The sequence below is a fragment of the Coregonus clupeaformis genome, unplaced genomic scaffold, assembly GCF_020615455.1.
Source record: "Coregonus clupeaformis isolate EN_2021a unplaced genomic scaffold, ASM2061545v1 scaf1008, whole genome shotgun sequence".
NCBI lineage: Eukaryota > Metazoa > Chordata > Actinopteri > Salmoniformes > Salmonidae > Coregonus > Coregonus clupeaformis.
Genome location: NW_025534462.1, coordinates 1 through 27,810, shown reverse-complemented (window position 1 = coordinate 27,810; position 27,810 = coordinate 1). Strand labels below are relative to the sequence as shown.

Sequence of the window (27,810 nt, the reverse complement as noted above, 5' to 3'; positions counted from 1 at the left end):
TGTGTGCGTGTTTGCATGTTCTTGCGTGTGCTTGCAACCTACTCACAGCGGGGGCAACATGTCTTCTCCTGTCTGTATGATGTGTGTGTGTGCATGTTTGCATGTTCTTGCGTGTGCTTGCGACCTACTCACAGCGGGGGAACATGTCTTCTCTACGGGACACACAATACCTCTCAGCAGTATGCCGAGAGCCCCCATGCTTGATTACACACTCTAAATACAGATAATGAACATGAAGTGGGAAAGATGTGTGGGTGGGTGGGAGGCTGTACGGTTAATTTGCAATATGCCAAACATACTGTATTTCTGCTGTGGCAGGCAGGTGTGCCTAAAGTAGCTACAACTGTGCTTTTAGCCTTTTTGAGAGGTGAATTGCTGAGCTCTTTATACTTGTTTACTTACAGATGTAGGATCTTAATTTGAGCCAGTTTGCTACGCAGGAAAATAATCCTGCAGCAACAGGAAATGTGAATTATTATGTAGGTTATACTAAAGGGAAAATCTAGTGGGAAATTTCAAAGTGGAAATTACAAACTTCAGAAGCCTTTTTAAAACTCAAACCTCCTGCAACAGGGTGATCAAATGTAGATCCTACATTTGTAGGCCCCCTATCAAGCCAAGTGGTCCACAAGGTCCCTCTTTGCATAGTCTGTGAAAAGGGCAAACAAACGTCAACAAATAAAAAACGGCGAATGTTCACTCCTATATCCTTCTATGACATAATGGCTTTTTTTATTGAGCCATAATTACATGCAAATAAAACTTTGGCAGAATGTTTCGGAGATTGGACAAGCGGAAATTAAAAAGTGACACATCTTTGTTAGGTGTATCATGTAGAAAGACAGGGAAGGTTGATGGCCTGTCTTATTTTAACAGTCCAATTACGAAGCCACACAACCAAATCAGGCACAACCTCATCAACGTGTCATCATTGTTTTGCTTCTTAGGACAAATCAAGCTCCATCTAAATATATCCCTCTTTCCTCTCAGTGAAGGAAAGGAGGGAGGGAGGGAGGAGGGAGGGAGGGAGGGAGGGCGGGAGGGAGGGAGAGAGAGAGAGAGCACGAGAGAGAGCGAGCGAGAGAGAGAGAGAGATTAAATAAACTACACCTTACTGTGCTGATATATAATGCTAACATGGTATTTTCATTAAGTGCTGCTTGTTTGCCCTCATGCTAACACGCTTATTTTCCATGCAGCCATGGAGGTCACAGCAGTTAGCAAGGCATCGACATGCCCTCATGCCGCGCTGTTAGCACTGTTCTCATTATATTACATTACACGGCCGCCATTTTGGATCTGGTCTGCTCCATTAGGCACTCTGGAGATGCACAGAGAGGTGGCTGACAGCACGATCAATGAAAGCCACATCAATACATTATACTTAGGGCTGCAGCACACACTACACACTGTCTGAGGCTGGAGTGTGGCTCTGGGGTATTGATAGATAGGGCAACCGCAGTGGCACTAAGCCAACAGTCAATACTATGGGTCTACATGGAAACTGCACAGGAAATGCATCCCTGTGGGTGTTTTCACCATGCTTTTTTACTAGGAACTCGTTAGCTGCACAGGGAAATGGTGTTATGGTGTTGTGGTTTGTACTGAATGTCTGTTGTACTAGTACATTTCATGTGCTTGTACATTGAAGCCAGAGCACTAGAGGTACAAGGAAGTTCTCTTGTTGCTAAGCACTGTAGCTAGGTCATCTGTTATCAGACAACAGAACTGCCTGAATACGGCTGAGTTTCTTTTAGTACGGATCACCTTACGAGGAGTCTGCGGCAATATGAAATGACTGTTCTAGACACTCTACACTACAATCACTTATCAGAAAAATCTAGGAATTCTTTCTAACCCTGATAGATAGTAAATCACCTTTATGTCCCAATTCTTCAACATTAAGAAGTGTCATATCTGTTTATGTGGTGGCAGGTGTGAATTTGTTTTATAGGCTTTCAGGTTTACCTGAATTTGGCCCGTGGGACTGTATATACATTTGGCAGTGCTTCTTTAAGCTGGCTTAAAGTGTGTGTTGTGCACCGACATGAGGTCCACTAATTCCTGAGCTCCCCTAGTGGGGGAGTGCCCTTGGTAGGGTGAGTGAACACTGAAGGTCAAGATTAGGGCTCCTAGCTAGCATGCTCACTAAGAAGTAACAGTTGGATATTCAGAGAGAATTAATGAACAAATGAATGACTGAATGAATGAATGAATAAATGTTTGAATGAATGAACAAACTAATTAATTCATGGTTGGATTAACAAATTAATGAATTCATTAATGATTGTTTTAATCCCATTTTTAATTTTTAATCTTTATATGTAGTTTTTTTTTATTGTATTTTTATTATTATGATGTTTTCATTATTTTTGATAAACATCTTTGTAAAGCACATTGAATTGCTTCGATGTATGAATTGTGCTATATAAATAAACTTGCTTGCTTGCTAATGAATGAATGATTAAGAGTAATGAATAAATGAATTAACATTTTATTTTTCTTTATTTAACTAGGCAAGTCAGTTAAGAACAAATTCTTATTTACAATGACGGCCTACACCGGCCAAACCCGGGCCAATTGTGCGCCGCCCTATGGGACTCCCAATCACGGCCGGTTGTGATACAGCCTGGAATTGAACCAGGGAGTGTAGTTATGCCTCAAGCACTGAGATGCAGTGCCTTAGACCGCTGCACCACTCGGCAGCCCAAATGAATGAATGAATGAAAGACAAGCAGAGCAAGAGATTATGCATTCTACAGTAAATGAGAACTGCAATGGGAACTGATAAATGGATGGTTTACTTCTACTGAGTATAGTCATGTACTAGTAATATTATATCTATCTTCCACTATAGTCATGTACTAGTAATATCATATCTATCTTTTTGATGCTTTTCAATATTACTGGACCTCACCCGTTACTGTATACAGATGTAGGATCTTAATTTGAGCCAGTTTGCTACGGCACGAAAATAGTCCTGCAGCAACGGGAAATGTGAATTATTATGTGGATTATAATGAATTGACATTTTTGTAGGGGTTGATACACATTTTGTAATGGAAAATCAAGTCTGTTATGTCAAAATGGAAATTACAAACTTCAGAAGCCATTTAAACTTAAAATACAATACAAGTTTTAAATGTCATGCATTGCAGGAAAGTTGTCCTGTGAAAGAGTGATCAAATGAAGGTCCTACATCTGTAAATGGGGGGATGAGGGTGTGATAGTGGAGGGGATGTTAGAGGGAGGTAGAGAACAGCAGTAGAGAAATAGGACACTGTTACTCTGACCGATACATTATAGATTCCATTAGAATGTCAGCTCGTTCACACTCAAGTGAACAGTCTCGCCCGCCACCCACAGCTACTCCAGCCACTGTAAATCTCTCTTTCCTTCTCCCTCGTTTTTTCCTCCCTCCTTCAGACTGAAACATTGAAACATCCTTGGGTCTGGCATGGTTGGCCATGCATTCACCTTTCCTGCCGTCTCTCTCCCTCGCCCCCTCTCTCTCTCTCACACCTTCTCTCTCTCGCCCTCTCTCTCAGCCTCTTTTCTCTCCCTCTCCCTGTCTAGTGACTCTGACATCCTTATCTTCCCTAGCAGTGACACACACACACACACACACACGGCGGGCACCGTCATGGATTGACTCACCACTGTTTTTTTATGAGCGGTAAAGTGTGTACAAAACATTAAGGACACCTGCTCTTTCCATGACATAGACTGATCAGGTGAATCCAGGTGAAAGCTATGATCCCTTATTGATGTCACTTGTTAAATCCACTTCAATCAGTGTAGATGAAGGGGAGGAGACAGGTTAAAGAAGGATTTTTAAGCCTTGAGACAATTGAGACATGGATTGTGTATGTGTGCAATTCAGAGGGTGAATGGGCAAGACAAAAGATTGAAGTGCCTTTGAACGGGGTATGGTAGTAGGTGCCAGGCGTACCGGTTTGTGTCAAGAACTGCAATGCTGCTGGGTTTTTCACGCTCAACAGTTTCCCGTGTGTATCAAGAATGGTCCACCACCCAAAGGACATCCAGCAAAACTTGACACAACTGTGGGAAGCATTGGAGTCAACATGGGCCAGCGTCCCTGTGGAACGCTTTCGACACCTTGTAGAGTCCATGCCCCGACGAATTGAGGCTGTTCTGAGAGCAAAAGGGGGGATGTGCAACTTAAGATTAGAAAGGTGTTCCTAATGTTTTATACACTCAGTGTACACATACACACACAGACACACACAGATAATAACATCTGATAGCAGGGATGTTAAGATGTCAGGGCTATGAACACCTGGATGTTGCGGAACATTTTCCAGCACCAGAGCACTGATAAAATCACTCACTTCATGTCGGGCCTGAAAAAATCCTGTCTCTCACACACACTCTACACATGCCTGCAAGCATGTATAGTGTAGAGAATTATTTTACCATCTAAACCGCTGTGAAATATCATTTCCATAACCAAAAATATTGTATTTTCAGCTGTTTGAAGCTGGTGTACAAAACCGAAAGTAAAAGACACAAAAACTAAACTTAAGCACAGGAAGCATAGCAATATCGCACATAGAACAGATCTACTGCTTCTTAGACTTGCTTTCAATGAGAATGACAGATCTATAACTCACATTTCTATGTGTATTTGGTTGGGTCGCCGAAAAAGTTACACATTGCAGCTTTAACTATATATACAGTATATACTATCCTATATACAGATTTTACAAATTACCATAGAGAGCCTAAATGTAGAAAATGTAGCAAAATGGTGCTGAAAACAAACTTAAAGACCACCCATATACAGTCACCAACCTCTCAAAGCTCTTAAAGTTGCTTTGGATATCGTGTTTCAGAAAGCTCAATGGATGTAGGAAGACAAGCAACCACTTTACAACCCCACTCTCCTCTTTTCCTCCTCCCATCTTCCCCTCCTCATATCCACCAGTCTACCACTAAACAGATACCTAGAAAGATATCCCACACTCCTCTTCTAAGATGTAGAGACTATGATGACCTAAGGTCACTATATGACCACAAAGGTCATCCTCAGACACAACCATGACTGTAGCGCCAAGCGGCCATTTTGAAGCCACAACCCCATCGAGGTGTTGCGACAGTTTGTGACCCAGTGTTGTTGAGTCAAAGTAGGCCAGTCCCAGTCTCAGTGTCACATAGCCCACATTCCTCAGAATCCTCCCCTAGCAGACTGCTTTAGAGGAGCTGGACGAACATACTCTCCTTAATAAACTAGCTGTGTCCCAAATGGCACCCTATTCCCTATATAGTGAACTACTTTTGACAAGGGCCCATAGGGCTCTGGTCAAAAGTAGTGCGGTCAAAAATAGTGCACCGCATAGGGAATAGAGTGCCATTTGGGACGCAGGGGGAGAGAGCTACCACAGCTGTCCACAATCCCTCTCTGAGTTAATCTGGAAGTGAACAGGAGGATCAGGGCTGGGCTCAACTGATCCTAGGTCAGCTGCTGAGGACGAGCCAGATAGACGATTAAAATAGAAGAGACGGAGGACAGAGAGAGGCTCGGCACCACCACCACACCTCTGGGTTAGAGTCAGTAGGGGGACCTGTCAGCGTAGTAGTAGTAGTAGTAGTGGTAGTTTATAAGAAGGATAAGGGTGTGTACGTACAAACTGAGGAAAGGTATGGGAGTATGTGTTATACATAGACATTCTACAAATTACCATCCAAAAACACACATCGCACAAACACACACACACTTAGACATACACACACACACTGAGGCACCAAGAGCCTAGGGGCACCAGAGCAGCCCTCTACACAAACAAACAGCCCAGTTCTTAACCCTCCTCTCCAACAATACCACCACATACAGCCCTGTTTAGAAAACCTCAAAGACTCTACAAGACTTGTACAGTACAGCCTACCACATGATGTAATGCACCATGTCAGTCAGTCATCAGGTAACATAGATCAGTATTACAGCCAACATTAGTCCTAATGCATTATGTTAGCATTGTCGCAGAACCAAAATGGCCGCCTAGTACAGTGGTTCCCAACCAGGGGTACTAGGTCCCGTGGGGGTACTTGGCCTATCCACAAGAAGACTCATGAGACCATAGGCCTAATGATAAAATGCACATACTTGGGCAAATTCAGTTGGTGTTACAGTAAGCGAAAAAGGTTAGGAACCACTGGCCTAGTCGACAGCCTCTCCAGTGTTTGTGAGCATAGAAAGACTGCAACTGGGCAGCCATTTTGGATCTGGCCATAGATCAATCAATTGCTCCCAGAGAGATGCCAGAAACGGTGTCAGGTCGCCATGTTGTCAGCTGATGGCAGTGTTAATGATAGAGGCGAAAGAAACGCACACCTGTTTAGGCAAGGTGCTGGCTAGCGGAGTAGAATACTTGAAAAATAAAAGGACAGCCTCACACTCTAGGAGCTCAGATGCAATAATTGAATAACCAACGTTTGGACAGACAAGCTGTATTTATCAGGGTATAATGAGAAACACTGTGGGTCACTAATTTCTATACTTTGGAAGGACACACAGCTGTCTGTAATCATGGCCAGGTGTGGCTTGATGTCATTGGTTGATTTACAGATATAAATAGAACATATAAAAAGCACAAATGGCCTCCCTAGTGGCGCAGCGGTCTAAGGCACTGCATCACAGTGCTAGAGGTGTCACTACAGACCCAGGTTCGATCCCGGGCTATATCACAACCAGCCGTGATCGGGAGTCCCATAGGGCGGCGCACAATTGGCCCAGCGTCATCTGGGTTAGGGGAGGGTTTGGCCGGGGGGGCTTTACTTGGCTCATCGCGTTCTAGCGACTTCTTGTGGCAGGCAGGGTGCCTGCAGGCTGACCTTGGTCGACAGTTGAATGGTGTTTCCTCCGACACATTGGTACTGCTGGCTTCTGGGTTAAGCGGGCAGGTGTTAAGAAGCGCGGTTTGGCGGGTCATGTTTCGGAGGACCCCTGTCTCGACCTTCGCCTCCCGAGCCCGTTGGAGAATTGCAGCGATGAGACAAGATCGAAAAAGGGGGTATAAAATAAAAATAGCGCGAATGGATAACACACGATCATAGATACAATTTGGCTCCATAGGCCTACAAACATTAACAATGAATAGCAAAATCACAATAATCACCAGAATGTCTATGGAAACTGTGGTTATTCAATGATTGCATCTGAGCTCCTACAGTGTGAGGCTCTCCTTTTCTTTTTCAAGTGTTAATGATGGACCATGGGCCACACACACCAGGCGACTCATATTTCACATTCTTCCATCTTGCCATCCAGAAAAACAGACGTACCGTACAGAGAAAGACCACTGAGCTCACTCCCAGTTACCACAATCCCCAGAGGCTTTGATGAACTATTCCTCCTCTCATCCCTCATGTCTTCAAATAACATGTTATTGAAATGTTCAAGGGCTCATTATAGTTCATTGTGGCTTGTTTGTTGCTGTTGTTGCTGATGATGTCCCTGTTTTTGTGGCTTTAGGGGGAAATGATGATGATAGCCATTTCCATTGTTCCTAGCGAATTAGCAAAACCTATTTTTTAATTAAGACATGCACACTCAACAAGACAGCCAATTTGCATAGGAATTTACTAAACATTAAATAGTCATTCTGTTAGTGCCTACTTTGGAGAAAAAAAACAATTAGCCTCATATTACAACTACTGCGGATAAGCACTGGACTAACAATGATTGGATGCATACAACATGTCTACTTTCATAAATACAGTCTAGAAATTTTTTTTCGTTTGTTTTTGGTGTAGTATCATTTCTGCTATTTGTTTGATTAGGTGAGCCACTGTTATAAAGTCAATAGTGACACTCACTCTTGCTCAGTCTTTATAAATTATTACTACACAATCACTATCAACCAATTAACTAACTAACCATCAAGCAATGTGAAGGATCCACTTCGTCCTTAGATACTTCAAACATGTTTTTCATCGATATACAGGCATGTGCTGTATGTCTACTGTAGCCAGGGTCGGATTCCGACTTACGTAATGTGTCCATGTCCGTGCCTTTGGAACCCAATATGTAATGTAAATCACACTGGGGCTGGGGTCTCTGAAACATGACCCCTCACCTTAGGCATCACTGGCATCCATACATGTGCTTCTTAAACATGGACTCGGAATTTCCATTTGTTTCCCTGCCTTCACCAATGAAAGAGGGGATGTAAAAAATATATTGAAACGTGACAAACCCCCACATAAAGTGCCTTGCAAAAGTATTCATCCCCATTGGCGTTTTTCCTATTTTGTTGCATTACAACCTGTAATTTAAATTGATTTTTATTTGGATTTCATATAATGAACATACACAAAATAGTCAAAATTTTTGAAGTGGAATGAAAAAAATAACTTGCTTCAAAAAATTCTAAAAAATAAATAACGGAAAAGTGGTGCGTGCATATGTATTCACCCCCTTTACTATGAAGCCCCTAAATAAGATATGGTGCAACCAATTACCTTCAGAAGTCACATAATTAGTTAAATAAAGTCCACCTGTGTGCAATCTAAGTGTCACATGATCTGTCACATGATCTCAGTATATATACACCTGTTCTGAAAGACCCCAGAGTCTGCAACACCACTAAGCAAGGGGCACCACCACCAAGCAAGCGGCACCATGAAGACCAAGGAGCTCTCCAAACAGGTCAGGGACAGATCAGGGTTGGGTTATAAAAAAATATCAAAAACTTTGAACATCACACGAAGCACCATTAAATCCATTATTAAAAAATTGAAATAATATGGCACCACAACAAACCTGCCAAGAGAGGGCCGCCCACCAAAACTCACGGACCAGGCAAGGAGGGCATTAATCAGAGAGGCAACAAAGAGACCAAAGATAACCCTGAAGGAGCTGCAAAGCTCCACAGCGGAGATTGGAGTATCTGTCCATAGGACCACTTTAAGCCGTACACTCCACAGAGCTGGGCTTTATGGAAGAGTGGCCAGAAAAAAGCCATTGCTTAAAGAAAAAAATAAGCAAACACATTTGGTGTTTGCCAAAAGGCATGTGGGAGACTCCCCAAACATATGGAAGAAGGTACTCTGGTCAGATGAGACTAAAATTGAGTTTTCTGGCCATCAAGGAAAATGCTATGTCTGGCACAAACCCAACACCTCTCATCACCCCGAGAACACCATCCCCACAGTGAAGCATGGTGGTGGCAGCATCATGCTGTGGAGATGTTTTTCATCGGCAGGGACTGGGAAACTGAATTCAGAATTGAAGGAATGATGGATGGCCCTAAATACAGGGAAATTCTTGAGGGAAACCTGTTTCAGTCTTCCAGAGATTTGAGACTGGGACGGAGGTTTACCTTCCAGCAGGACAATGACCCTAAGCATACTGCAAAAGCAACACTCAAGTGGTTTAAGGGGAAACATTGAAATGTCTTGGAATGGCCTAGTCAAAGCCCAGACCTCAATTCAATTGAGAATCTGTGGTATGACTTAAAGATTGCTGTACACCAGCGGAACCCATCCAACTTAAAGGAGCTGGAGCAGTTTTCCCTTGAAGAATGGGCAAAAATCCCAGTGGCTAGATGTGCCAAGCTTATAGAGACATACCCCAAGAGACTTGCAGCTGTAATTGCTGCAAAAGGTGGCTCTACAAAGTATTTACTCTGGGGGGGTTTGTCTTATTTCTTGTTTGTTTCACAAGAAAAAATATTTGGCATCTTCAAAGTGGTAGACATGTTGTGTAAATCAAATGATACAAACCCCCCAAAAAATAATTTTAATTCCAGGTTGTAAGGCAACAAAATAGGAAAAATGCCAAGGGGGGTGAATACTTTCGCAAGCCACTGTATCTCCCTAAACCTCACCCTAGAAATCCCCAAAAGTTATTGAAAAGACATTCACTTCAATAGGATCATAAGATCATTCATCAGACTACTAATGTACTGTATAGTGCACTTAGAGGAGAAAACACCCTTTGATGTTTGTAGGCATATGTCTTCATAACATATCAACAATTTTTTCAGATTCAGATAAGCTTTATTAGCATGAATGAACAAGGCTACTGTTGCTAAGGCGAAGTGAGATAATGGCATCAACAATAACAGCAAAAATATATATATATATATTTTTATGAATAGAAATTTCTATTTTTCATGATATAGGATCGTTCCTCAATGTAGGACCTACTGGATAGTCCACTTACAGTAGTAGAGGTGGCTATAATTGAGATGGCTATATTTGAGGTGGCTATATTTGAGGTGGCTATCTTTGAACTATATATGCTTTCATAACCATTTATTTTCTCTCTGTCTGTTCTCTGGCTCCAGGTTCCACCCAACTCGGGGACCAGCCGGCGAGGGCTCCCTCCAACCCCAGCTCTCGCTCCTCCTCCCCCCACACTCCCAGCGCCCTAGCCCTGGCCCTGGGTAGTGGAAGCTCCGACCCTGTCCTTAACGGAGGCCTGGGAGGCCCCTGCTCCGGAGCCTACTGTGGTGGCTCCGCGGGAGGTCTGTACCTTTCAGAGCCACTCTATTAATCAAACTATCAAAGCCACTGCAGGGGGCTAAGAGAGGAGAGAGGGACACTAGGTAGTATACAGTAGATAGGTAGCAGATGTCCTGGGAGGTGAGTCTGTTCGGTACATTGCTTCTCGTGCTGTGCAGTGAGAGGACACAGTGTCTCGTCTAATGTTGTAGTAACATAATGTGAGGCTGCCTTCATAGTGGAACAGCAGTGGTAAAATGGGTTTGTACTGTATTTATTGTAAAGAGTGCATTGATCAACACTGTAGATTAGATCCATTACATCAGTACATACATGCAGAATGTTCTTTCATTGGTCGAATGACTACTGACACCCCTAACACATGCTCTCTCTCTCTCTTTCTCCCGCTCCCTCCTTCCCTCCCTCCATCGCTACCTCCCCCCTAACAGGAACGACCCCCAGCTCGCCCGTCAGCCTCCCCAAGTCGCCCACCTTCCCATCAGGCAGCGGGAGAGGGCCCGGGTGGCCGACTGGCGATGAGTGTTCCATCTGCTACGAGAACCACGTGGACACGGTCATCTACGCCTGCGGTCACATGTGTCTCTGCTACACCTGCGGCGTCAAACTCAAGAAGATGTCCAATGCCTGTTGCCCGATCTGCAGGAGACAAATCAAAGACATCATTAAGACCTACCGTAGCACGTAGGGGCCCTTGAAGCTAAGGGCCCCGAAACTGAGGGCCACAGGCATATTGAGGCCCCCAAGGGCCACAGGCATAAGTTAATGGGGAGAGGAGGAAGAAGGAGGGGAAAGACGTTGAGAGACTTTTAAGATCAGGGAAATGGACAATGGACAGTTCACTATGGTATCTTTGTGTGATGGATTTTGAGGAAGAATTTTGGTTTTTGTTTCAAATACCTATTTTTTTGTTGCCTGGTACAGTTAGTAGACCTGCACTGCAAAGGTCTCTTGCATTGTGGTGGCTTTTGAAGCTGCGGGAGGGGGGGGTGCAACCCCGGCGATAACTTTCTCTCTCAACTAGACGTTTTTATTTTTCTTACTCTCTCCATGGATTCAGGAAGTTTCAGACTTTGAGGAGCGAAGACGTGAAACTACTTTTTATTTTGTTGTTTGAGCCACTTCCAGACGACTGCTGCGAGTTTGGAAGCAAACGAGGTGGTTTCAATTCAACGTGATGCATTTCTGTAGTAGTCATAGGATTCATCAATAGGAAGATGACTACAGTTGTATAAAGGTGTGAAGTATAGGGACGTAAGTATATGACTTGAAGGAGTGCTGTATCACCTCTTGCTCCTATACAGTAAGTCATATATTCTCTACCAAATGTACTTGTGTGGTAGTTCTATAGCACATTCATTGGTGGTAGCTGTCCTGTTGCGCTAGCTAGCTAGCTAGCTATCTGCTTGCTCTGCGGTGTTGTATGTTGCACTGAAGTCAGTACTGCACTCTCGGAAATGCCCCATCAAGAAAGGAGAGGATACAGATTATTTTACACAATAAGTTTAAACAACCAACCAAACAATGTCACTGGCAGCCTCAGCTTCCAAACCAATCCCATAATTTGTACCCACATCATGTGACAGGAAGCAGGAAGTGAAAGTACAGTTATTGGGTGTTCCTCAGGTCCAGCTGTTTTTTGTAACGCCCCAAAATGGTGACAGTTTCCCAAACACCAGCCCAATACACTGTGAGTTCAGTGAAACTGAGACAGTTTCTCATAAAAATGGCTCCTTTCACCGCGCTCACACATACATACAGTAGCCATGGGATTGTTGCCGTGGTAATAGTGTTCACCGTCGATCTGACACAGCCCCCTGCCTTAATTTATGAACAGTTAATTTGTTACATGCGGATGTGTGATAAATAATGCTTTGTTTATATACATATTTTTCACCAAGACCCCTTACTGAATACCAAATACGATGTTGTGTGTCGGAAGAAAGGCTTCAGAAACAGGACGTCAGAAGCTCAGAGGATAAAAAGCACATAAAACTAAATTGAATTGACCCCAACTTATTTTTATAACTCAAAATACTTACTGGTCAAAGGTCATTTACATCACAGACAGTCAGTAATGTGTACACAACCCTAACCCTATCACAGTACTACTCTATCATCTGCATAGTGCTCCCACCAGCAACAAATACCCTTTACAGTTACACACATTAATGTAGGGTTATGAGAGGTAGATGGGAGTTCCTCAATGTTACAAGTTGATATACAGTCGGTTACACGTGTTGTCACTTACCCCATATGACTTTTATCACTTTGGGGCGAATCCTAATTGACATTTATGTCGAATTATCACTCAATCTCCCATTGACATCAATGCATGACTACGTGACAATGTGACTTTGTAAAAGTTAGAATTTTCCCCTTAATGATCAGTATGTGTCATATATCCCATTGAAATTCCCCTCATGCTTGTGTGTACTGGAGCTATAAGCCATAGCTTTCTACCGAGAGCTGAAAAGGCTGTTCTTTTAACACGTTTATGTTGCATCCTGGTATAATTAATAGATAATAGATAAATGGGGCTGGAATGTAATGCTGCGACAGTATTTGCCAGCTCTCTGTTTTTGGTGCAAATACTGACAGATGTTTCGTATACATCCTCTTTACACTCCCAAACAGAACTTTGTGTTTTAATTATATTATACGCTACTGCTTGAAGTGTTAATTTACATTTCGAATGTTAATTTATGTTTTAAGATGAGGCAAATCGTTTTTATTGGTGTGGTTGGTAGTATCGAGAGAGAAAAAACATATTTTGTCTGCTTTTTGAGTTTGTAAAGTGTTTTCGATTGATAATCATGATTGTAATGTTTGTTTTCTGGTTGATTGAAACCATGAAATAATCAGCTATTTCTACTTCTACGATGTATCCTAAAGCCAGGAACTATATTATCTTGTACCTTCCACCAATATCTGGGACTCCCTGCAGTATACAATCATAACACCTCGTTGCTTTGGGTACAAGATAAGCACAGATGCATTCTTTTACAACCCTGAATATTCTGGCGCTACATTTTCTGTCATTTATACCTTGTTGTTTAAGCCTCCGTTTGAGTCCTAAACAGTTATGTTTGTATATAGTTTGAAGGCCGTCGTTGTATGGCAATGTTAAATGTCACTTTATAAGAATCCTGATTGTACTTTTTAAATGGTCTAGTCTATAGGTAATCTCTGGCATATTCTATCGCAGTATAATTTTTGTGCTCATTCTAAGTGTCCGACCAGATCCGAAATCCAATAACAAATCAATTTGTTAATCCACCTCATAATTTGCATATTCTGTGCTAAAAACACGTAATTTCCCCTTACTTCAAAAGTTTATTTGTATTTTTTTACTGACCCTTTATTCAAGGAATTTATCCTACAATCACTAATGTAAACAATAGTCATTGGACATACAGTCATGTAATAAATGGCAACCTATAATAATGTAAAAGTTAAATATCATGCAAAAAAAACAAGACACCTAAATTGCTACCTATCGTATTTATTGAGTTACATACAGGGTTAATTGAAGTGGTCTGACTCTTGTCAGTAGTCAACAGCTTAAAGTTCAGCCCAACATCTTTGTTGTCACACAGATACTATGACAAGGGCCCAGAATTTTTCCTGACCTAGTGACCTGGAAAACTCAGGGACCTAGCTATAACACCAACCAGTTGCAGTGTGATACCTATTTACCAAAAAATACATTTTTGGTTTCCCTCCTGATTGTTTGTCGACCCTGTATTGTATTGTATCTATCTTCCATTGAAGAGTTTTGATCTCAGATCCTACTGTCCTTGGGTGTTTGCTTTCTTCTTCTACTATCCTCCATTTTAGAAAGCCTCTTGTTTAGATATCACTAGACAGGTTTCACCTGGGAAAGATACTTTTTTGGGGGGTATCTTTTAGTTGTTTGAGTTGATTGTTCACTCCGTCCTAGTTAGTGAACTTTGGGACCAATAGAAGACAAGCTACAAAACAAAATGCTACATCCCAATCTCCTAGGCCAGCATTTAGACAAGAGTTCAGGGGTCATTCAGAATGCTACACATAGAAATGTAAGGCTAGATCAAACACGATTGCTCCTATTTTCCATGATAAAGAAGAATATCTGTTCTAGAAAATATATTTCCATCTGAACATTCTGTAACGTTGCATCCACCTGAAAAAGCCTCTCCATGATAGTCTGCAACCATTGGGCAACGTTTTCAAAGGACTTCTTCAACACTCTTTTGTACTATGTTGTGATTCAGCCATTGTTTAAGATACTTTGCAAACCTGTGTTTATTTGAAAACTAGTTTCCAAGTGATCTGTTTGTGAGCTCTGTTAAATGTGAGTCGGACAATTGTGTCAATAAACTTTCCAGACGTGTTTCAAATAAGTGTCTGCGCCTGCTTTTCTCATAAAACTTGATTAGAACATAAATTACATACATTTGATTACAACTGAATTCTATATTTCTATCACATCTCCAGTGTCCATCTTTATATGATTTGATTATCTCCCATACACATCCAACTATAACATACACTTGATGACAAATTAATATTTTTATATCCATGCTCATGATTTTAATTAATCCCGTACATTTCCAATTATACAATCCATTGATTAAGATTACTATCATCCCCCAGCCACACTGATTGCATGAATCATGTACACAGTTTGTGTCAGCATAGTCATAAAACACACAGGAATCCAAATAGAGTTGGTAACCCTGACCTTCTGTGGTCCAGTGGAACTTGGTGCTTCCAGTGGTATGTGATTTGAGGCCCCTATTACATTTTGTTTTGGGTGGCCCCTGCTGCCTAGGTGGTTTATGTTCAACCGGGGTCCTCCAGGGGACACTAGGCTTAGGGTCAGGGGCTCCAAGCACTGCAGGCAGCTACCACCTCATCCAAATATCCCTCTGATGTCCCCAGATATACATCTGTCTGTCAGTAGTGGATTGAGAGCATGTAAGACATGGTAATATCTAGCAGGAGGTATGAGGTCTGATAGTAATCTAGACGATATATATATCAAATCTGTCATCAAGATGTATTAGTATCCATAACTCTGTTATACCACGATGGGTCATTGTTAATGTCCATGGGTAATACTCTGTGATGATGGATTAAATGTTAATGTGTTAAAAAATGTGTATGTTAGAATACATGCAGTCCTTATACTTGCATTACAAAGGCCCTTGAGGTAAGACCTTTACAAATAAACAGCTAAAATCCGCAAACCATCAGCTTGAACTCCCTTCTGACTCCTCCAGCTAAGGCGGAGGAGAACACTGGTTCAAGATTGCCATCTAGTGGATAAATAGTCCCACTGACCAATGAGAATCTGTTTTAGTGATGCGTCGTCTTATGGGAGCTTTCCTCAGCTGTCAACACCGTCACACCTGAATATGCCATCACTGTTACACCTGAAGATGAGAGTGACATGGAATGAACAGAAACACTAAGACCTTTACTTCAATACCTCTCTGAAGTATTCCAAATGGTCTATGTGCAACAAAAAGGTGGCAGAAACACTAAGTGTTTGTTACGTCTTTATTTGATACCTGTCATTCTAGAACCTTCCTGAAATACTCCAATACAGTCTTTATTTTGGACATAATGTCTCTATGTATTTCTCCTCTCACAGCTGTTAGCCTGAGTGTTACGTTCTCTTTACATCTCCCATAACCACCCCATGATACATGTGATGAATGCTCTAACCTTTAGATTCTGAGGGTAACTTGCACATGTTCTGTTGAAAGCGAACATTTTGTAACCGGTGGGGGTTCGATGGGGGTTGGGTGATTGTCCTAAGGGGAGGTAGGTGTGCACATTTTTCGTGTTCATTTAAGCGTATGTGATAAATCTTTCTACATGTGTATAGATGTTCGGATGCCACAGTATGATTTTTTCCTCCATCTTTCTCTTTAGCTGTCGGTAGGGCTCTACCGTACTCATTCATCTTCATTTGCTACCCTTACCATTTTTACAGTTTTCTCTCATAGCTCATACAATATACATATATAACAGGATTGTTCAATTGTACAATCCAAGTCTAAATACACTTAGTCTGATTTATACCGTACAACAAATTAAGATATATGTCTCATTCAGTAAAATTACTGTCACATACAATTGTATGCAAAAGTTATAAATACATCTAAATATGAATGTATGAGTCATATCAGCTCAGTTGGTCCTGTGTGGCTCTGTTCGTAAAGCATGGTGCTTGCAATGCTAGGGTTGTGGGTTCAATTCCCACGGGGGACCAGTACAGGGGGGAAAGTATGAACATGTATGCATGCACTACTGTAAGTTGCTTAGATAAGAGCATCTGCTGAATGACTGAAACATGTAATAATAATGTAAATATTCTATGTTGCATAATGTATGGCATGTGAATGTTCAGCCTAACAAATGAAAACAGAGAAGCAACATTGAACAACAAAGATAATACATTTAATAATGTTTCTCTTTAGGGCAATGTAAGATACAATGTAAACATGATCAAGATAGAAATTGTTTTTTTCAAAATGAAATGGTAAAAAGGGACAGCCCTGTTTTCAAAAAGAACCGCTAGCACATAGACCAATTGTTATGTTTTCCATTGAAGAGTAGACTGATTTGATTATTTGTACATTTGCTGTACTTTCACATTCACTTATTGACTTACTGATGCAAAATTTAAAACTGGTGCTTTATCGCCTTGTCACACAACATTACATTTTGTCACACCGAATGACTCACATCTACTTCAGTAACATTTACAAAAGGAATCAGAAAACACGTTTCTCTTGAACTCCAACCTCCCATGACACCTTTCTTTCGAAAAAAGGAACTAGTCTCTATAGAGTTGAACACAAATGTTGCGTAAAAATAATGCAAATTTAAAAGAAAAACAAATACTATAGCACCTCCATTGGTCCGACTCGAGGCATTGGTGGTATGATGTAACAGAGTTGACATGCTGGTAGTGGATCATTATTGTTTCAAGTTTGGGTATAAGGACCTAGACGGTTTAGACAGCATAACTTTGGTTTGAGGCTTTGTCTACAAATTAGGTTTTTGTGACAGTGTTGGAGATTTGCCACACTACTTTCTACAGTAAATAGGAATTAGACTATAACTGGCGTCACTGAATGCTCATGAAGGCCTTATGTTAGGTCATTACAATACTTTTGACTATGCCAACTAAAATGTATTCGGTGACCCCTGATATGACACACATCTTTATCTGACAAATCCTCCCTCCAGAAAATATGGATGTGGCAATATATATGGTCCAAATTGGTACCCATACAAAAAAAGGAAAGTCATTTTAAGCAGTGTGAGCAGTTATTGCTAAGAGCGATGCGACATGATGTATCTGTCTGAGGGTTAATTAAAGAGAGTATAAAGTAGTAATTAAAACAGGAAGTCAAACAATGAGAGTCTCAGCACAGCAGGAAACACAAAAAAGAACAAGCATGCTCTATTCCTCAGCTGCGCAACACATTAGCATTCTAAACAATGCCCCAATGCCGCCTGTTGTGTTAAGTAATTGTGTTAAGTAACACTTGGCGTAGTCGGCAGTTCCATTCCACCTGTCTGAAGCTTAACCACCAGTTCTAGCACTCTGAGTAAGCTTTCATCCCTCACCTTTTCTTCTTCTTTTCTTTCATTCATTGACTTTCTTCACAAGCAAACAACATAACAACAAAAAAATACTTTTAAAAAGTTATGTTAAAAATACCTACTAAAAACAACCCCTAGGTTAAACACCTCACACCCCGTTCACAAACACTTACTACTAACTTTCTCAAAACATCACATCTCCTATCCCCCTAACCTACCCTTTTTCTCGTTAACCTGGCTCTCCAGCCTCTCCCTTCACTCTGGGACAACGTAAGCCATTTGACAGAAGTGGAAGCTTCACCACGGCAACAGCAAATTATATACATCTGAATAAATCAGACACATGATTAATATGCCACCCGCTAAAAAGCTGGAGAGAGACAGAACGAGAGAGACAAAGAGTGAGAGCATCTATCCATCATCGACAGCCGCAATCTCATTCGTTTTAGATTAGCCCCTCGCGGCTGTGCAGCTCTACTATCAGGGTGCAACCGCCGCGAAAATTACTGGGCTTCGAAACTTTAACTACCGCAATTAAAATGCGGTTTTGATAATGAGATTTCACCGCCACGCATCGTACATGGAGAGTTCATTAGCCCAAGCCGTGGGAGATGGGAGAAGAGGAGGAAGTATGATGCAGTGTTATTCATTGGCTCTCTCTGTTGGAAGCTGTTGCTGCTGGTTTTAATGGAAGTCTAGTCAGCATGAACAGAGGAGCACAATGTCAACAACTGCTTCCTGCTCATCTGTCTCTCCAGTTACTCTCTCCATCTTTCTCTCTCTCTCTCTCTCTCTCTCTCTCTCTCTCGCTCGCTCTCTCTCTCTCTCTCTCTCTCTCTCTCTCGCTCTCTCATTATTCTCTCCAGCTCTCTCTCATTCTCACTCTCTCTTGTTCACTATCTCTGTCTCGTTCTCTCGTTCTTGGCATGTCATCTACAATCCACAATCTGATCCATCTCAGGATTTCAGACGCATCCCAAACACAACCAACCGCATCCCTGACCTCCTCCTATCTTTCCCCTGACTTCACCTGCACGAAATCCATCTCATCATAGTGCACATGTCCTCTCTCAAACACACCAACACACAATATGTCACATCACATACTCCGACGACCCAAACCTCATACACTAGATACACTCAACATATCCAATCTCTTCTTTGTGGTCCTCTGTAGCTCAGCTGGTAGAGCACGGCGCTTGTAACGCCAAGGTAGTGGGTTCGATCCCCGGGACCACACATACACAAAAATGTATGCACGCATGACTGTAAGTCGCTTTGGATAAAAGCGTCTGCTAAATGGCATATTAATTTATTTAATTAATTAATTAATTCTTTCTTCCTACTTCAAGTGACTAGCTTTTGGCACTGGGAACTACTAGCTTTGGTTGAGGCGAAATAAATAAAAAGAAGATGGCGGAAGTATGGTGGAAAAGGCAGAAGAGAGAGCAAGGAGGCACTAGAAAAGGAAGAGTAGAACAAAAAAAGCTGGGAGGAAAAAAGGCATTTCAGCTGGTGCTATCTAGGATTACTAGGTTTAAGAGAACGTCACGCTCGAGAAGGGCCACCAATTTGTTAAAATAAAAAGGGGGGACAGAGAGTCGAGGCAGTGTAGCGTCAGCAGGGATGGTCTCACTTGGCTGACTTCGCAAATATGGTAGAGACTCTAATCTATTCCCTCTGACATGAATGGCTTCCCTCGTTGGTGAGACTTTACCACCCTCCACCAAAGTTAAAACTCAACGGTGTGTGTGTCTTCCCTATCAAATCTACTGGAGGGGAAAGGAAATGAACTGAGACCTTCCAAAGCTGGGAAGCACCTTAACTGTTATGTGGGGATAAGTGATAAAACAATTATCTGTAGAGGAAACTAACCAGCTTTAGTGGAACTCCAGAACATCACTGTTGTAATCTGTGGACAAAGGACCAAACCGAACCCATGTAGTATTTTCTCTCTTTCTCCTCAGAAGATTCTAAACATTATGCACACGGTCATGTCTGAAATGAATTCCCATGGGGCTTGGGTCGAAGACATGTAGATACTTAAAAAAAGTGGTTTCTTATATTTGGTGTAACGGTAGGTATTGGTTTGGAAGCGGATGGATTAAACTGCGATGACCCTGTAGTACACATCACTGTTTCCCGACAAGACTACCGGTTGACAGTCTCCCAGTTTACATTATGCGGTTGACATTCTGTGTCGGTTCAAAATGTCTCTTTTACCATAGCAAGGGGGTTGAAGAGGCCGGTATGGCTTGTGTTAAAATGTCATGGAGGCATCTGCGTAGTGGAGGAGAGCGACACACTCCAAGAACAAAAACATTTTGTTCAAGCACAAACATGACAGCTCGAAGGCAGTCTGGTAAGTATCCAGAGGCCCTCAATTCTGACATTTGTGGTAGAGAACAGCTAGATGTTTACGAGGTCGGAACCCGGGTCATTGGCTTCTGCCGGTGCCATTCACAGTTCGCTAGCCAGGAGGAGGGACCAGAAGGGATTCTTACGTAGCAATTGGTTAAAAATGCTGTCCATCATGTCACAACATGTTGTGCTGTAGCTCAATGGATGTAAGCATCTCCAATGGGATTGGAGTATGTTTAGTGCCATTAGCAACTGTTGCTCTTTTGAAAAAGGCTAATATGAAAAAAGCAGTGGACCTGAAATGAGTCATGACCTAAAGGCGTTTAGATGACCGATGATGGCTTGAATGGATTAAGGGATATACAATATATTGTTTGATCATATATCCTTAGACATGTTGAAAGAGGAGGTAATGTTGATCATGTTTTTCTTTAGCTATGTTTTTTAAAGATGCCTATTTCTATTGCACATTTCCTCATTATTAGATTTCTGAATGATGTTCAAATACAATGGGGTGAAAACGAAAAACAAATAGAATGACAATGATCATTTTGCCGGGAACATTGAAAACATTATGAAAAACAAAAAATACATCATTCTAAATATGAAAAAGTCGAGCTTGACACATTACAATTCCCTTGTAATTTGCAGGCGCAGGCAGACAAGCCGTGTAAATTGTACTCTATTAAACAATAGCAATATGCATTAATATGTGCTGAAGCAAAATGTTATGGGTGATTCAACACGTTTACATAATGCCTTCGTCAAGGGGAGGGAGGGCGGTGGGTAAGGGGTTCTAGGGGTTCTGTATCCACTGTATTTTTACTTGACATAGGCCTAATTATTGATTTCCATTGCTTTAGATAGGATATGATGGGAGAGATAAAGAGCATTTTACCCTCCATTTGTGAAGCAGAACTAACTTCAGCTTCTATAGATCTCTGTATGCAACGGCTTGAAATGCATACCAAATAGAATGTAGAAATTTCAAAAAATTATACAGTTTATCACACATTATTGACTTTTGTACTAGGTTGACAGGTCTAGTCCAGTCTGGTGAGGAAGGGGAGAAATATTTGATTGTCAAACCACAGATGGGAGGTATAAACATTAGTTCAAAAATAAATACGATTTGAATCAGGCATTATGTACAGAGCAATAAGGAGAAAGGAAGTTTCCATGATTTTGCTAGTTGCAGCACACAGCATGGTGAAAAAAGTCATTTAGAAGGTTAAAAAAAAAGATAGCCAAATACAAAAAAGTGAACTACAAAAATTGTAAACTACAAAAAAAAAAAAAACTAACTCTTAACTGCATTAATATTTGAAAACATTCAATTATGTACAGGCATTGTGTAGTTGGTAGTTTCACTGACCAGCAGTGCATTTAGTATTGCATTGTAACTGCCGGTTTGTTGGGCAACATGAAAAAAGTATGTTGCGGTAGCATTCGTCTCCCACAAGAGAGTACCATGTATCCAATTATTATATTGTGAGGAGCTTTGGCATCCTCCAATGACTGAGATATTTGGCAACTCCTGTGACAAGACAGGAGTTTAAAAACTTGAGGTATAAAAATACTAATATTAAATAGTTTTTTAAAAATCAATAAATAATATGCTGAGTATTTCAACTGCATCTTTACATTAATGCACTGTAAACAAGTGTTAAAGTGCATTAATTCACAAAAAACGAAACTTCAATCTTCATTATTGTCTATGTGTTATCACACTGTAACAACAAAAAACAACTATGGTTGGCTAAAACAGATATAACTGCAATCTAGCAGGTACAATACTTTGTTTAATACTATAATACTGTCCAGCAGAAAATGTAATGAAAAGTTAGTGTTTAACCTCAGTTGAGAAGCTCACACACTGTTCAATAGAAAAATATTTCAGCAGTCTTGAACACCAGCCAGTTGAAATAGTACTCAATTTAGATTTTCTATTGGGGATCGTTTTGAAGTAATATCAGTATTGTGTTTGGGAAAACATATAAGTAAGTAGTAATAACAAGAAAATGGTTATGTTGACATGACTGTATAGTCCTGCAGTACTATTCTAAATCCAGTAGATACCAAACTACTTTGAAAGCAAGAAAGTAAACATAAACTCTATTGCATACCACATAAACCAATACTGCACAGCAATATCCGCATGTTGAAACTATCTTTAATTTGGATTCAGAAAATCAACTGAGTCCAGATATTGTTATCAACATTTTTTTTTTTTTAAATCTTCAGTTTTTAAACTTAGTTTTAGGCATTTTTTTTGAATACACTGTATTATGCTATTTGTGCCCATAAATAAATAGTAAAGCTACAAAATAGCCAATTAAATGATATTCCTCTTTGGTTTGATCACATTGTGGGCTCGAGGCTATGGAAGTATATCCCTGGGATTGAAAAACAATTATTAAGCCATATTTCCAGTACTTATTTTCTGTGCAACTGCAACTGCGGTTGCTATACTGTATATACAGTAAAGCATATATACAAAGATATTTGTCTGGGACTACTACAGACATACAATACTAAAACTTATTGTATAAACTAATATCTTGGTGGTAGGCCTTTTTTTTTTTGGACTGAAAAGCACCTTCAATTGGAATTTATTTCCCAATAAGTATAATTTGATTAGATTTCAAGCTTGACAGGTTTCAGCTTTATTTGTGTGCAAGATTCTGTAGGCTTGGTTGAAAATTTAGAATAAGAAGTGGGACTCCAGAAGTGGGGTAAAACTACAAAGTTCGTCCAATTACGTGTCCCTCAACATAGATATTCCGTCAGTGAAACTTCAGAGATCGGAACATCCGAGAGACTAAACTTTGACTCTTTCCAATTCTGGACTGTCGGTGGAGTATAACACAAGAACGCAGAAATACATCTCTAAGGACAGACAAAAAGACACACAAAGACATTAAAGAACAAAACATACAGAAATGTCTAAAAAATATAATCAAAGGATTAGTCATTTTGACTTTGCTCAATTGTGACTCACTGAGAGTCACTGATATCTCTCCTGTTCTCTTGTTTTTTTCTTATTTGATTCTGAACATTCTACTACAACACTCTAGATTGATCATATTCGCTCGGTAACGCTCCTAAACATTCCTACTCAAGTGATTCTCTTGAACGTTACAAAAATAATTTTGGTGGTATTCATGCTCATAGGCCTATGGCACTGTAATACATTTGGTAATGACGTTGATTCACTGATGTGTTCCGTCCACTTCTTCGAACCCCCATTCAGTTGATAATCTACAAAAGGCACCTATTTGGCATTATAGTCACAAGGGCAGGTATAAGGCTTGCCATCATTACCCAGCTATCTTCTCTTTCTAATGTAAACCCCTTCTAGAAGGTGTCGTGTCAAATCGCATCGTTCCAAAGTTCCAAAAACGTCTTTGTGTTTCTAACACTGGGGGTGGCCAACCCCCGTTTTCAGTGTCTCGTTTCATCCCATATCGCACGCAAAATTCTGGACTTTTAGTCTTTTACGTGTACATTTTAGTAAACCAGAAATAAAAGTGTCTCTTTCTCATTATAAGATTAAAACAACATATTTTTGTACATAAAGTCTTTCAGAATCAAACATTTACATATTTGGAGCATATTGCTTGTGATAGCTCTTGTGGGGTAACATTCTTATGGAGTGGTGTCATCACCAATATTCTTAGTGACATCATCAAAGGGGGACATTGTTATTATTATTAGGCCATTACTTCTTCCTCTCTAGGTAGTTGGAGGGGACCCAGCCCTTGCGGGGGTGCAGGGCATCTTGGACCTGACAGTACCACCACCCATTGGGGTTCCTGTCTAGAACCTCCAGGCAGGTGCCCTCAGGGAAGCCCATGGTCTCATCATCCCCCCGGTAGTCAGCAATAGACACATATACCTCCCTCCCCAGGTTGTTATGGATCAGCTGGCTCTTCTCGATAGGCTTGGGCCTGACTGTGGAGACGGGGATACCGTTACGCTGCACAACAACCCCAACCCTGCTCAAGGTGTCCGTCCCGCCGCCAGCGCCAAATCGTTCCGCCGAAGAACCCCTGGTGGTGATAGAGCGCTCTGAGGGTCTCGATCGGGTCTCAACTGTGACGGGCTGCGCACGCACTGCGTTGAAGGAGGAGTTACGGCGCACGCCGAGGGTAGCGGAACCGGAGCGGTACTGGTCGGTACGGTACTGGTTGTGGGCGCCCAATGACTCGTTCCGCCTCAGGGAATTCGTCATGTAGTGTTGACTGTCCATGGCGGGCTGTGGCGCAGACACAAACACGGACTGGGGTCTGACGGCGGACTGCGGTCTCACCCCACCGTTCCTCATTCTCACGGCTCCGTTGACCAGCACAGCCGGCTTGGAGAATCCCCCCGGAGGCTTGGAGGGGATTGGGGGAGTGTTCCTCGACCTCAGACCCCCCGGCGTGTGGTGTACCTGGTGGTGGTTGGTGAGTCCCTGGAGGTTGATGTCGTTGAGCGCCAGCACACGCTGCTCATTCTTTTCCAGGCTGTTGGACTTGCTCCCGGTGCCGCTGCCCGACCCAGAGCGCTGCCCGTCGGACTCGGACCCACCGCCGTCCCTCCCTTGGCGGATGGGCTCCAAGTAGAAGGTGGGCGCCCAGCCTTCCTCGTCCCGCCAACGGATGTACCACCAGCCGCTCTCCTGCCTCTCCAGTACTTCCACCTCCACCCCAGCTGGGAAGCTCAGCTCTGACTCCTGGACCTTGTCGTAGGCATCTGTGGTCCGGTATAGGTTGAACCCCTCCAGATCCGAATCTCTCCGGCTCCCCTTGGAGTAGATGGAGGAGAGGTCTGAGGTGCTGTTGCGGGAAGAATGGGAGTCCTCCGACGAGATGACGGAAGCCGTTTCAGAGTCTTTGAGCCCATGGACGGTATGCCGGAGCTGACCCGTGGGCCTCAACTGGCGTCTCAGGGAAGTGATGTCCATCCTCTCGGGGCACTGGGGCTCTGACTTCGTGGTGAGGAGAGGTTTAGGCCTCACCGAGGGCTTGGGCTTGGTGGAGGGGCTCTGGCCTATCCTCTGCTCCACCGTCCTGGTGCCTGGGGGTTTCCTTGAACCTCTACCCGATTCGTCTGAGGACGACCAGGGGCAGGTGTCGGCTTTGGCTAGGGACTGGCTCCGGCTCAGCTCCGGGGTGATCTTCTTCAATGGCTTTCCCCCTGCTAGAGGTGAAGACCCTGAGGGTTTGCGGGGTACAGTCGAGGAGTGGTAGATCCTTGGGGAGTTGGAACCGCCGCAGCCTTTGGCCGAAGCCCCTTCATCACCACTACTGCGCCTGAAGCCATCGTTCTCATAGATACATTCCTCCTTGGCCATCTCTTCAACGGTCCTGAAGGATCTTCTTCTATGGCTGATAATAACAGGGGAGGTCTTGCAGACCAGAGGAGAACTACGGTACTTCTCACAGACCACGCTGTTGATTTTCACCTCCAGGGGGCGATGTATTGTTTCTTCCTTCAGGGAATCTGTGTCCGACTCGCCCTCGCACCCAACAGCGGGAACATCGTATTCCGGTTCCTCGTATACTGCGGGCCGGCTGGAGGATTCTGGGGCTTTGGAGGAGGAGGAGATGGAGTGACTGTGTGAAGGTGAGGGCGTCTCCTCTGAGTCTTGCTTCTTGACGGGCGGAGCTGGGGGCGGGACTTTGGGGCGGGTGAGCGTGCTGGTTCGTCGGCTGAGGTTGGGCTTCTTGCGTTTGTCGATGTAGGAGCAGGGGGCCCAACCCTCCGTCTCCCCGATCTGGACATACCACCAGCCCCCGGAGTTCTTCTCTATGACCTACAGAGAAGACAGGCGGGAAGATAACCAACAGTCAGACACACTTGATGGAACTATTGCTTTATAATCAACATTCAGTCTCACTTGAACTTCACACTGATGAAAATTGTATTTTTAACAATGGGCCCTGGTCAAAAGTAGTGCCCTATATAGGGAATAGGGTGCCATTTGGGAAGCAGGCAGACAATGTGTCTCATACATGTAGATCTCTTGAGTGTTGCTGTTATACAGATGTAGGATCTTAATTTGATCACCCTGTTGCAGGAGAACTTATATTATTATATTATTAGAACTTGGAATCTATATTGCATAGGGAGAGGGTCAGAGTAAAAGTGTCCTATTTCTCTACTGCTGTTCCCTCCCTCCCTCTAACATCCCCTCCACTATCACACCATCATCCCCCCATTTACAGATGTAGGTCCTTCATTTGAAGGTTGCAATGTCACAGGACAACTTTCCTGCAATGCAAGATATTTACAACTTGTAGTGTATTTGAGGTTTAAAAAGGCTTCTGAAGTTAGTAAATTCCACTCTGAAATTTCAGACTTGATTTTCGAAAAATTTATCAGCCCCTACAAAAATGTCCATTAATTATAATCCACATAACAATTCACATTTCTTGTTGCTGCAGGATTATTTTCCTGCTGTAGCAAACTGTCTCAAATTAATATCCTACATCTGTAGCTGTTTATTTTTGTCATCAATATTCTGGGAATCCTTCTTGGTGTGATGGGTGGAGAAATCTAAACAAAAGCTCCTTTCTTCTAACTTCAAATGTCCACCCTGACCTCCAGTTGGATTCTATACAGTATTTTGTCAGCATCATCAAATTCAACAGACCGTCAAGGCCATATCTATGCAGCTTCAGCAGTTGTGTCTCTGGTGAGCTGTCAGTTGTCATTAATATTTAATGTGCTCAGTCAGATTTCAATACCAACAAATGTCCAGCATTTCTGAGAATAGAGATAGATCATATAGACAGTAGCCTATCAATCTATACAGAAACGAAATACCTGTATAGATACTGTATCTATCTCTATGGTTCTGGGTGCTTACATCAGCTTTTTGTCCTCCACGGAAACTGATGCCATCAGAGATGCAGGACTGGAACTCTGCGATGGTGTAGTACTCTGCTTCCACAGTAGGTGGCTCTGGTGGCTTGGGTAACTGGAAGCCCTACACAAACAAGAGGAATAGAAAAAGAACAATCTTGAGTTCAATGTTCTATGTTCAAGTGTAAAAAACATTTTCTGATACATACTGTATTTGAGAGTGACTTACCAGATTCATTTCTCTTCTAGGAGGAGGTTTTTGTCGGAGGTTGGGAGAGCCTAATGAATGGAATTATAGATTAGCATCATTAAGTGTCAAATTTAGGAATGATAGAAGTGCAATTAGTAGTAGTAAAACACACAACAGACGAGTACAAACCTTAGTATATCAGTAAAACCCCAATCAAAATGTTATATCACCCAGCACTAAATACGTTTTTATTGCACTTTATTAGGCAAATATTAGTCACACATATGTCCCAGCACCCAAATATTAGTCTAATA

General features: G+C 42.2%; 2 protein-coding genes across 3 annotated transcripts in view; one reads left to right on the top strand and one right to left on the bottom strand.

The window, feature by feature from the left end:
• Window positions 1-14,895, top strand: part of LOC121559866 (E3 ubiquitin-protein ligase NEURL1-like) — a 71,445-nt gene extending 56,550 nt beyond the window's left edge. For both annotated transcript variants that reach the window (XM_045217320.1, XM_041872932.2), the window contains exons 5-6: window positions 10,311-10,490; window positions 10,917-14,895. In XM_045217320.1, the coding sequence (XP_045073255.1) occupies window positions 10,311-10,490; window positions 10,917-11,173 (437 nt within the window). In that variant the 3' untranslated portion in view covers window positions 11,174-14,895. The remainder of the gene's footprint in view (window positions 1-10,310; window positions 10,491-10,916) is intronic.
• Window positions 14,896-19,354: 4,459 nt separating this feature from the next.
• Window positions 19,355-27,636, bottom strand: LOC123486118 (SH3 and PX domain-containing protein 2A-like). The gene is made up of 3 exons (XM_045217319.1): window positions 27,536-27,636; window positions 27,311-27,430; window positions 19,355-26,254 (listed from the first exon to the last, which is right to left on the bottom strand). The coding sequence occupies exons 1-3, from the start codon at window positions 27,542-27,544 to the stop codon at window positions 24,176-24,178; spliced, it is 2,208 nt and encodes a 735-aa protein (XP_045073254.1). The 5' UTR covers window positions 27,545-27,636; the 3' UTR covers window positions 19,355-24,175.
• Window positions 27,637-27,810: the final 174 nt, after the last annotated feature.

Excerpts from the sequence above, each read along its gene's own strand:
- LOC123486118 (XM_045217319.1), bottom strand. Across the intron at positions 26,255-27,310 it reads GTGGAGGACAAAAAGCTGAT|GTCATAGAGAAGAACTCCGG; the intron begins GTAAGCACCCAG and ends TCTTCTCTGTAG.